The 11,717-nt window shown below is 42.1% G+C and overlaps 1 protein-coding gene across 1 annotated transcript in view; it reads right to left on the reverse strand.

Moving 5' to 3' along the window:
- The window catches only part of pawr (PRKC, apoptosis, WT1, regulator), a 64,483-nt gene extending 54,182 nt beyond the window's left edge, over positions 1-10,301 (reverse strand). The window contains exons 1-2 of the mRNA XM_035679582.1: positions 10,148-10,301; positions 9,125-9,834 (exon numbers count right to left, since the gene is read on the reverse strand). Coding sequence (XP_035535475.1) covers positions 9,125-9,703 — 579 coding nt within the window. The 5' untranslated portion in view covers positions 9,704-9,834; positions 10,148-10,301. The remainder of the gene's footprint in view (positions 1-9,124; positions 9,835-10,147) is intronic.
- Positions 10,302-11,717: the final 1,416 nt, after the last annotated feature.

An 11,717-nucleotide genomic window follows, 5' to 3' on the forward strand; every position in this document is an offset into this window, starting at 1 on the left:
ACCGCGCCCCCACTGGCCAGGGGCAAACACATGAATGTGTTTAAAGGCAGTGTAACAGTAGCACACAGGCTAAACAGTCAGCAAACTTTCTCATCGCTCTCACATGTTATCTGTAAGAAGAAGATGAAAAAAGAAGTTATTTGTTATTTCAAAAGAATTGAAGAAGAGACACTATTGAGAAGAGTGAAAAACAGGAATACCAAATGTGGAGCAGACTTTAAAATAGAAACAGAATGGGAAAGTGGAGACTGGGGTCTCTAAGTAATTCCACTTTAACAAATACAAACAGACAGGCTCCCAAATGCCTAATCATGCAGAGTGGCCTGATTGGGGCTGACTCACAAATTCCCCACAGTCGTCAGCAAACACACAGGAATGTCCGACAAATAGGTTACACACTACACACACACAAAATCACAACACACACACTCACCCACTGCTCTAATCCACGACTCTCTTACTTAACACCTCCTGCCGTGTGTGTGTGTGTGTGTGTGTGTGTGTGTGTGTGTGAGTGTGTGTGTGAGACACCCGGCAGCTAAGTACAGAAAGTTCCCCGACAACCACACAACAGAAGGGGGGGAAACTTATTTCCAAAAAGGGGAAGCATGAAACTGATTATCGCTTATCTCCGCATGCCTCCATAAACAATTAGGATTAAAATCCCTAACATCTAACTGTAAACTTCTAGAAACTGTGTGTCAGTTACCACAACACACACCAGACCGTGTTAAGGTTCTCAGCGTGAATGCTGCTAATGAGGACCAAAAATACAAAAAAGGGAATCGTGAGAGGGGTTCTGAAAAATGTGTAAATGAACTTAAAGACAGAATGAGTGGGATTTGTTGGTTGAGGTTTGTAAACTCAACATTCAAAGTTGGCCCCTCCTCCCCCAGCTCAACGACACACGCTGTGCCCGCCATTTTGTAGATTCCTCTCGGATGCATGCCTGCAATCTAGCATCTGGTCACTTTTTTTCCTGTCCTTACACCCTGAGTGCTGTTATTGCGCCCAAAGGTTGATTCTAGGTTGCCAGAAATGTCCTGAACACAGCGAAATGAGGGTCTTTGCACCTACAGACACCACCGCACACTTCCAGTGCGTCATAAGATTATTCAGAGGGATTATTTTATGTATTTTTGAGTACATGCATTGATTTTTTTTAAGAAAATCCGACTCATTCTGCACAAAAAGTGTACGATGGTGACGATGTGAAGTGTGAAGATGGTTTGACTTGAACTTTCAAACAATGGCCCCAATCCAGGGTCAGACGAGGACGAAGCTATTCACTCTGACATTGTTTTGTGCCTGCAGAGAAAACAGTCAAAGTGGATTTTGTTAAATATTTACATGGGTTATGTTGCACACTGGGTTTAACCTGTTTATTCAGCATGGCCTTTACAACACATGACGGATGCTAACTCCACAGAATCAATCATTTCTGCTCCATTTAGGGGCCCATTTCAGAATTTCAAGTTGACATCAGTGCAACAATAGTTAATTGATGCCAAACTTGTATATCCTGATATGTACACACTCAGCAGATAAAGATTAGCCACAAAGACAGCTGTCCTGTCACTCAAGCAGTAGCAGGAAGGTGAATAATGTCTCAGTGCCTGTTTCAGTGGTAGCCCATGCTCAAGTGGACCAGATTACCCTCAGTTGAGCAGAGTTTTGGGATGAGGCTCACTGAGATCTGAGAGCTCATAACTGTTGTGCTGTGTAAAGGGAGGAGAGTGGAGAGAGCGAGCCTGCCTGCAGGCCAACAGGCAGGCTCGCTCTCTCCACGAGATGTGTGCATGCGACGTCGGTGCTCGCGGCGGTGCAGGTTTTGCGTGCAGAGAGGATGTTGTTCTTCAGTAATAATCTACAGTCGGCTCCACAGAGTTCCTTAACAGCCATACCTAAAGAGCAGTGACCTGGATAAAAGACACTTTGAACTTTGTGCGCAAATAGCAGCAAAGGTCCAACAGTAAATATCAAAGAGAAAGGACACGTTGTGCCACAATACAGACGTTCTCACTTCGAATACAGCAACTATCACTACCAAGGCCGATAACAGTGAGAGGAAAATCTGACATCTTGGATTTTAAAATCAAATTTTCAAAGTTGCTTTAGTTTAAGATTATGATCAAGATGTTTTGGACTTAAACTTTGAGTTTTCTTGGTTTGACTGCTATAAGTTGTGACTGCGCCTGTCAACAAACTGCCACAGACACAGGCTCAATGCCTGCTCTAGACAACAACAAAGTGAGGTGGTGAGTTGTGTAACTGGTGGCAGATTGTAGTATTTCCTTCTTACAGCCATGTTAGTTCTAATCCAGTGATCTGATGCCATCTGACAGCATAATGGTTGCTCACCTAGTCAGGGGTCACTTTAATGGGAACTCAAGTTTACGTAACATTCCTACAAACTGAAAAAAAACCACGTGCCACGGCCCATTACCAGGGTGCAGTGTGTTTTATGAAGTGTTGAGAGACCCCTAGGTGCCTGTATGGCGTAGGGCCGAGCTGGTAACGACTTCATCGCAAAAGCAGACAAGAAACGCTTCCTCTTTCTTTCCCTCTTCCCTCCTCCTTTGGAATTCCCTTAAATTTCACAGAACAGCTCAACTGGGACTTTTTTTCCTGTTAGTCACCGCTTTCAAACATTTCCAGTGACAGTGGCCCTCGTAAACAATCCAGAGCTCATTCCAACAAGTCAACCACACAAAATGTTCCTCTTGGGAAACTGGTGCTTCTTCCTTGGGAAACTTCACTTCATGTCGAGAAAACACGTGTTTTAATTAAAGAGTTCAGCATTCCTGTTGTTCAACTAACAAGTGAAAAAGAAGGAAACAAAACACCCTGCCTAAATAGCTCCTTGCTTACCTAAGTCCATGATTAAATCCCTGTGGTATTTACTGTGATGGTGTGCCCTTGTTTGGAGAAGGTTTAAACAGCAAGTGAAACACGCTCCACGTTATGCAAATTAACATTCTTGCATTCTTTTGCACACCTGTGAATTAAGAGACTATTTCTATTCCATAAACAAACCACTGTAAAGATATAGGAACGTAGTGTGAGTCACAAAATGACCTCTCTTATGTAAAAACTGCTCTAATATACAATCTTTGAACACTTTAAGAAATCTATTAAAACAGAAAAATAGGCATCTACTTTAATGTATGGGGGCAAAAGAGTAAATATGTGGGTAATTGACTGTAAATTGGGAAATGACTGTTGAGGCTTGAGGAGCAGTAATGAAGGCCTTGCATGTCAACCAGTTCATCTGTGGTTGCTCATGTTGGACAGGCAACAAAAACACACACATTATCATTAAACCAGTGTCAAACCATGCGTTCTCTGCAGCTGCACTGGGGTAAAACTGGACCTAATGTTGTCCCAACTCTGCTCCCAGCATGGCCCTTCTCCAAACATACAGTACAAACTCACCCCTCACTGAACCTCGCCACAGAATAAAATGGAGCAGAAAGTGATTTGGGCACAAACAAAGGCAGGGGTGGTTGGATTTAAGGCCTTTGCTGATTAATGTCAGTGCGGGCAGTTTTTAAGGGAGCACATGAAAGAGTTGACGGCAAAACTCAACGATGCATAGAGCCTCTTTTGATATGAGACAAACTGCCCTACTCACACACACACAGTTACATACATTGCTCTGAAACTGGGCAATGTATATGGACACAGAAACCGGAAATATGGCAATGTGTGTGTAAAACCTCCAAATTCAGCTGTAATCTCGCAGTCAGACATAAAAACCATCAAACAACCAGGCTTACTTGTAAAATATTTTGGAAATTTCACATACCAAAAAAGGCCATTTTCCCTTCTTACTCCCTTAAGTAGCTTTAAGGTTGTTAAAGTCATTATTTTTCACGCTTACTGACAGTGTGACATTGTGTACATGCTCGTTCTAGCTTTTCAATAAAGCAACAGTATATCATGTTTACAGCGAGTGACATTTACAAACCCTTCCATCAAATGGAAATAATAGCTGCCAGCGGGGCTGTGTCTGTATAAAATAGAAAACATATTACAACCCCCTGGATTCACTAAGGATCAGACTACACAAGGACCCCTCTTGTCTGCCATGTCCTCCTATCACCAGAGTGCTAACTGCCCGAGCGCTCGGCACAGTATCGCATGTTAAACCTGTTGACCTCTTTGGTGACGCTGCAGACAAAAAGCTGCGAGGGGGCCGGCGGCAGCAGTGGCCTCTGTGGGGCAGATCCAGTTGTCCACATGAAACAAAAGTCACACTCTCTGGCTGGAGAGTCTAACCGCTGCCTTATAACTCACTGAGGTCATAAAAAGCTGCACAATGAGCGACATGAATCAGACCGCATTCGGCGTGCCCGATGGGAAAACACGCTTATATCCCAAGCCGGAATATTTTCAGATGAGAGAACTCAGACCACACGAAGATGCTCGACCTCTCTCCGCACTCACACACTCGTTTCCACATTCCTCTGTTGCATAACCATGTCGTGAGCAGGTCAAAGGTCAGCATCAACAACAATGCCCTCCAGTCTGAGGCTGCGAGAAAGGAGACACCTTCCTGGAGCGTAGGAGGTGGTATTGATTGATGCTGTGCAGGAGTGTCTGTTCTCCAGTAAAGCATGGAGCTTTTATCAGGCCATTATAGCCTCAACGGGCACAAGATTGGGTTCCCTCGATGCCCTGAAATCCCGCTCAACAGCTATTATGCTGCACAGAACTAGCGGGGAGATAATCCCAGGCATCTCTATTCACACCTGTCCACTCATATTCACATCACAATGGGAGTTTGTGTGAGGGAGTCTTCATTTGCATAGTTTGGTCCGCTTTATATGCGACAGGAGGAGAAAGGGAAACATTTGACAAAAGGAATAAATATGGGCTGTGCTGCCAGTGTCAGCATTTTGATGTGTCTCTCTGATTTCCAATGCCTGCAGAACCTCAGTTCATGAGATCCCAGAGATAAAGCTTCCATTATCAAAGTGGGATTAGAAAACTTGAGCTTTAGCGTCTTGGTGACGCTACAGTTAGCTTTTAAATGGTGCGAGGTGTTAGAGATGGAGTTGGATATGACATCTGTGAAGATAAAGTATGTCGCATTCATTTCATTTATTTTTTTAATCTTTAGAACTGAATGCTGAAATGACTGTTTAGTCGATTGACAGAAAATTACAATATGTCAACTATCACATTTGCAAGTTCCGCTTATGAAATTTTAGGGCTGCAGCTGACAATTATTTTCTTTTTAATTATATATATTATTAATTATTTTTTTGATTAACTGATTAATCAGTCAAATAATAAGTAATCAGTCTAATCAGTGGGGATGCAACAGAAGCACCCCCCCCCCCCAAAAAAGAAGTCCTAGAAGAAAAACTGAATCAATTTGTTTTTCATTGTCTTATTTTGTCTTTTGTGTGTTTACTATTGCAAAAGCATTTCTTATCCGATTACACGATTAATCGACTGAATAATCAGCAGAACAGCGATAGCAGTAGTAACAGCTGCAGCCCGAAAAACATCTTGATAGTCAAGATGTTATTTAGAAATAAAAATCTGTCACTGATTATGTTTACATGCATCCTGGTTTCCATCATAAAACATGGAACATGGATAAATCTGGTTATTTATATAACAGTAAACATACATAACTATATCCGGGCTTTAAATCATCTGTGTTCCACATCAAGCAAATACAAGTTATCTCAGCAAGTGGAGGATGAACCCAGTGTAGCTTCTGGCTGTCAGGTAATGGAAGATGAGAGCGATAATACAACCTAACATCTGTGTTACCAATAGAGATGTCCTGAGCCAATCCTAAAAGATCTAAAATCCTAAAAAAGGGCAGATCTTTAGGAGTTTAGGGCTAATCCTGACATATTTGAAGGGATTGGTATTGGCGAAAATAAACCTGATCAAAATCTGCTCCTTTCACTAATGTCCACCTCAGCTGCTCTCCTTTACAGCAGCAGAGCTCTACAGTGCAGCAATACAGAAAAATAAAGTTCCAACCCTAACTCTCACTTTCTTATGAGCAGATCATAGCACCCATAACTTGATGACAGGCCGTTCAGTTTGACTGTTGTTGGGTCTGTGTTGCTCTCTGCAGCCTGTGTCTATACTCAGCCAATGATCATTCATTATCATTCCTGTCCTATCAATCATTTTTTGAACCAGGACCTTCAGTATTTGGATCTAGTAGCTCGTGAAAATAGGGTGAGCCAAATTTAGCAGCCTTCAGAAGTTATTTCAGTGTGCCAGATATATTCAGTCAACATTTAGGTAAACAGACGTATCAGACTCGTATCAGGAGTCAGACCAGGGGCAAATAAGGGCCAGAAAAACTAGCTCCCTAGTTACCGGTGTCAAACTTTCACTTTCTTTTCAGCATGTCATTGTCAGCTGATAAGACACATGGCAGTTAATGATCAGAAACCTTTCTACCCATCTATCACTGTCCTCTAACTACTTTATTTAGGTTCCTTACACTGAAGTCATGATTCGATACAATTCGCGATACGATTTTCTACTAACTACTACTACTACTAAAGCCGATGTCTTTGTGCCTCATCTCATTTTCATCTGACTAATTTGCACCTTCACGTATTTCTACTGCGACTTATCTTACGATTGGGCTGCACAACATGGTGAAACAATCATGTTGCGATTACTGTGACACATATTGAGATTGTGATATGATTTACGATAAATGGAGATTATCACTTTTTATTTAGTTTTCACTGAAAAACAATTAAACTCACGATGATATGACATTTGCTGGGATCTGTACCAAACAAACTTGTCTTCTTATATGTAGAGAACAAGATTTGTAGATCAGGATCTCTCTGCAGAACTACAGTAGTTCATTGTAATGCTGTTTTGTCACATTTTATCTCAGGCAGCTTCTGCGATTTGGATATTGCACTTGGCCATATTGCGATTTGGATAATATTTTGATTAACTGTGCAGCCCTTCCTGCGATAAAGCTTTACATTCCTGGTTCCTCTGAACCAGATAAAGGGCTTATCCATATTTCTCAAATGTTTACATGTGCAGAGACATAATCAAAACCCCTGATTAGAACTGGGATGCAGATGGATTCAATGCGATATATACACGTGAATATGAATACTCATAGATAAGGAACTGACTCTGGCATATTTCTACATACTCCAGTTGGGATCAGAGACTTCCCCTTCACTCAAATCAGCTCCCCACTTCATCAGATTACCTCCCACCCCTCCCAATAACGCTCTGTTCGCCCACTTTACTACATAATCAACTGCCCATGGGCTCGATCTAACATATCTGGCACAGCCCAGAGTGCTGAAGCCCAGTATTACAGCCTGGCATGTGACCAGTTTTCAAACGGCTTTGCTCGGCACTGCTGAGCACCTAATAACAGGATGTGGAGAGCCAACTGACCAACTGCTCAAACTCCAAGTTGTGCTGCCCCGAGGGCACCGAGCTCTGGCTATCAAATAAGAGAAGGGGATACGGGAATCAGGGTGCTTACGGAGCACTTCTAAAGGCATCACACCACCATCACCGTAATAACAAAAAAAACACGTATTCCGACCGGTTTTGTACAATTTGAGGGCTTTTTAGAGTGTGTGTGAGTGTACATAATCACAGCACTGGCCAGGAGTGCTGGCTGGCTGGCACAGCTTCATATCAGAGTTCCTGCATATGTCTGAACCACAGGAATTAGGCAAGAGTGTGACATGATTTACATTCAATAACAATGCACGCCCCGACACCCCCTTCCAATACACACACACACACACCTCCACCACCACCAGCCGACAATCCCTCCCACCCTCCGCCTCTCTTCCTCCGTTTCTTCTCCCCAACATCTGAGAGCCGCTCACATTTCTCTCCCTGCAGAGGGTCGATTAAAGCAGACACATGTACGGGAGGAATTTGGAGACTTTTGGAAAACAAGTGATTTTCTTTGATTTGAATTATTCATGGGTGTGTTAAAGCGAGAACATTTTTCCAACAAGGTCCCAAGATGTTAAAGAGATACACAGCCAAGAAACATGAAACGTGTGAAGTTACAAAAAGAGGGGGAAAAATCAGCAGTACAAGCTAACCCCAAAATATCACTGTATCAAATAAGAGTAAAATGCAACAATAACAAACTCTACGAATAAACCTTTCACTGATAATGTGTCACTTTGCACCAGAGATAATCCCTGACCTGACCCACAAGTCCCTCTGTAACTCGTAATAGAAAGCTGGTTGACTGTTGGGCAACAGTGGGTGCTACTTTATTTGATTTATTTAGCTTAACACACACTGACTGTGGTGTTAGAGCCATTACTGGTAGGTTTATGCACCATAATTATACTTAATTAAGTATTCAAGAGCATGCCGGTTCATTTTGTTCTAGATCAGAGTCTGATCGACACATCGAGCGGGCCGATTTCATCAAACGTTATCTTATCTATAATGTATCTGTGTCTTATTGGTTATATTTGTTAGGCTCGTGTGACGTTTTTGACACTTATTTAGTGCCCAGAAGACAGTTAGATTAGACACACATCTCTTTTGATATTCCATTAATCATGTAAGTCATTTATCGTGTTAAAAAAAAAAAAGTTTAAGATTCACTCATTTCAGCAGTTTTATATTGTTGTAAAGTGAAAACACTTCGGTTGGTTGGACAAAAAAAGCTTCAACTTTTAGTATGAATCAAAAAAACAAATAATAATTAAACAAATTGTTGGTTGCAGCGACAGCAAAATGTTTCCACTCAGTACATACTTCTTTGATTTAATATCAAATTAGGCCTCAAAAACTCAGTATCAGCCAGGTTGTGACTTTATGTGCAGCAAAGACAGAAAACACTTGTCTCTGGGTCTTTGTAATTGTTTTGACATATAATCCCACTTTGTGGCAGCAGGGTGAACAAGTTAAAACTCTACTCCGGGCTTCAAACCCTCTGAACTCCCTATCCTTCTGATGTGAGGCTGCTCGGTATCTTCTGACTTCCCTGTTGATATCCGAGCCAAGATAAAGGTGTTTTCCCTGCGGGGGGATTCACTTAAAGTGTCCCGTTAATATCACATTAAACTTTCACTTAAGTATCATTTAAGTATCGACTTAAGCTGGACTGACTCACCTCGTTGGATGGTATGCTGACAACACCTGTTGATCTCCTCTTTTCCCTCAACTTCCTCTTCTCGATCTGTCCTTTCCCCTTTCTGGCACTGGGGCCAGAGCTATTCTTCTCCTTGGCTTTGCTGGGCGATGGACTTTCTTTGTCACTGTCATTGCACGCCATGGGGCTGGAGTCCGGGGAAGCGCACTGAGCCTTCTCCATCTGAGGCGGAGCTTTCTTCAGGTTGCTCCCCGGGGTGGCTGTGGGTGCAGCGGGGTGGGCAGCAGGGTGGTGCGTTTCCTCCTCGGGTCTCTTCAAAGCTGTGCCGGAGGAGGACCGAGCCACAGAGTAGGAGGAGGGGAGGCAGTTCCCAGTGGAGGCGCTCCGGTCCGGGTTGCCGTTGTTGGTGAGCTCGGTGCCCGGTGGAGCTGCGTGGCGGCCGCTGTTGTTGCTGGTGCTGTTTGGGTTTCCGGCACCCAAGGGAGCACCGCTCGCTGCGGCAATGTCCCCCAGCATTTTGGCTCTCATTTTCTCCCGTTTTGCCTTCCATTCCTCCAAAAAGTCTGTCGGGGCGTTTGACTTAAACCCGCCTGTAGCCATTATCCCTTTTTTTTAAATAAAAGTTCCGCAAGTTTGGTTGAAAATTAACTTTAAGTTGAATTTAAGTTGAACTTTCAGCTCTCGGCTCCCGTCCTAATGGCACCGCATTCCTCAAGTGATTAACCCGGGTGCTGTTGACAGGTAGGAGGGGAAATAAAGTCAGCCTCACGACAAAAACAGAAACTTTAAATAAAACTTTATTTCATGGCTCTTTTTTTTTCATAAACTCATACAGACACACACAACGTGCACATAACGTCAATGATAGCAGGTTCTTAAGATTAGCTGCTCGCGTGAAACGTGTTAAAAAAAAAAAAGAAAAGAAAAGTTGCAACTCTGCGGGTGCCTCTGCTGATTTTCTGTCCTCGAGGAAAAGTTGCTCAAAGTGGGGGGGAAAAGTTGTCGACACGAGAGCCGAGGTGTAAAGCTCAGGTAGAGACTCACCTGTGTGGAGCTGTTTCCGTCGGAGCTGCTCTCTTCGGTTCGACCAGGTGTGCCCGCGGTCCGCTCGGATGAATGGCGCTAGTCTCGAGCGCTGAGAGCCGCCGCGCTCGCTCTGCCCTCTGGCTCGCCGGGTGAGTCCGAAAACACCCGAGCGCTTCCGAGCGAAGCCGAAGCGACCACGAAAGCTCAGCCCGAACATAAAGCCTCTGTATTAAGTCCTTTAATAGTCCTTTAATATTCCCATAGGCGCTTAAAGCGATTTATGGTGCTTTTTAAAGGGCATTTACGGTGTTTTATGGTACTTCTGTAATACTCCCATAAAGACAGTGGTTCATATATAATATATAATACTTTATCCTACTTTTGATTTTATAATATTTACATAATTTAATGGGTTTTTTACTGCATATATTTTAATATTCCTGTAGTTAGACTACTATAGAGTTTCTGAGTAAGCTATGTTTAAGTTTTAATATAGTTTTAATGTTATTGAAGGAATGTTTGAATTCCACTGTGACTTTATGGTGACCTTATCATACACAATTCATCCATATATTTATATATTTTTTTTTTATTAAAGTCCTTTAGGGAATTACAGTAATCTATTTTTTCTTTTAAAGTATTGGAATATAGTTTAATAATGTGTACAAGAATGTAGTGGTGAAATGATTAGTTTATTCATGACTGTATAGACATATAAATAAAATACAAATCTAATCATTATTTAACTGTGGGAGTAATTTGTCAAGTAAAAAGGGGAAAATATCAAGTTCTTTACACTCCTAATTGGTTTTCTGATTGTTGGTCCAAAAAAATGAGCTATATATTAAATAAAGATTATTATTGTTATTGTTGAGTGTAAGATGGTCAGATGGCCTTAAAAAAAAGAGAAATATATTTCACTTTTTGAGTGTTGGTTACTCAAATGAAGGTATATCAACACGTTTTTCATCCCTGAAATCAGTAAATGGCATTTGTTATGCCCAACATGGGTATATGATAAATATGGTGTCCTTGTAAAGTGTGCGTGGCAGTATTCCTTCTCGTAAAGAAATGTTATGTGGAAATTCTCTGGTATATTACAGTGTGAATTCTTGATAAATGTTCTGAATAACACTGAAATCGAATTTTTTTTCCACTTTCAGAATGACATTTTTTAAACAGAAGTTTAAGAGCCGAGGACCTTGAAAGCAGCATTTCAGTGGTAAATTTATTCCATCAGCCACAAGTGTGTGTTTATAACAGACTTCACGACTCAAACTTACACAGACAGCGCAATGTCACTGATTTCTTAGTCTTCAATAGGCCTTTGATAATTGCACAGTTGGAGTGCAACGTTTCTGCAGAAAACCATTTGACGACGATTGAGCTCTCCCACGCAGATCTCACAGACTGACTCCCTTAGGCACCGGATGACTCATCCAACCAGCTCTGATCAGAGGACAGCCTCCTTGTTCATTTTGTCACACATGCTGATGTACGCATTTAATTCCAGCTAAAGGAAAGGTTGAGGACCATATAATAAGAGTGACACGTTTATTTCTTGGACTTATGAGGCTGTGGTTGAGAA

This window comes from Morone saxatilis, unplaced genomic scaffold, assembly GCF_004916995.1.
Source record: "Morone saxatilis isolate NCDOM2014 unplaced genomic scaffold, NCSU_SB_2.0 Contig10, whole genome shotgun sequence".
NCBI lineage: Eukaryota > Metazoa > Chordata > Actinopteri > Moronidae > Morone > Morone saxatilis.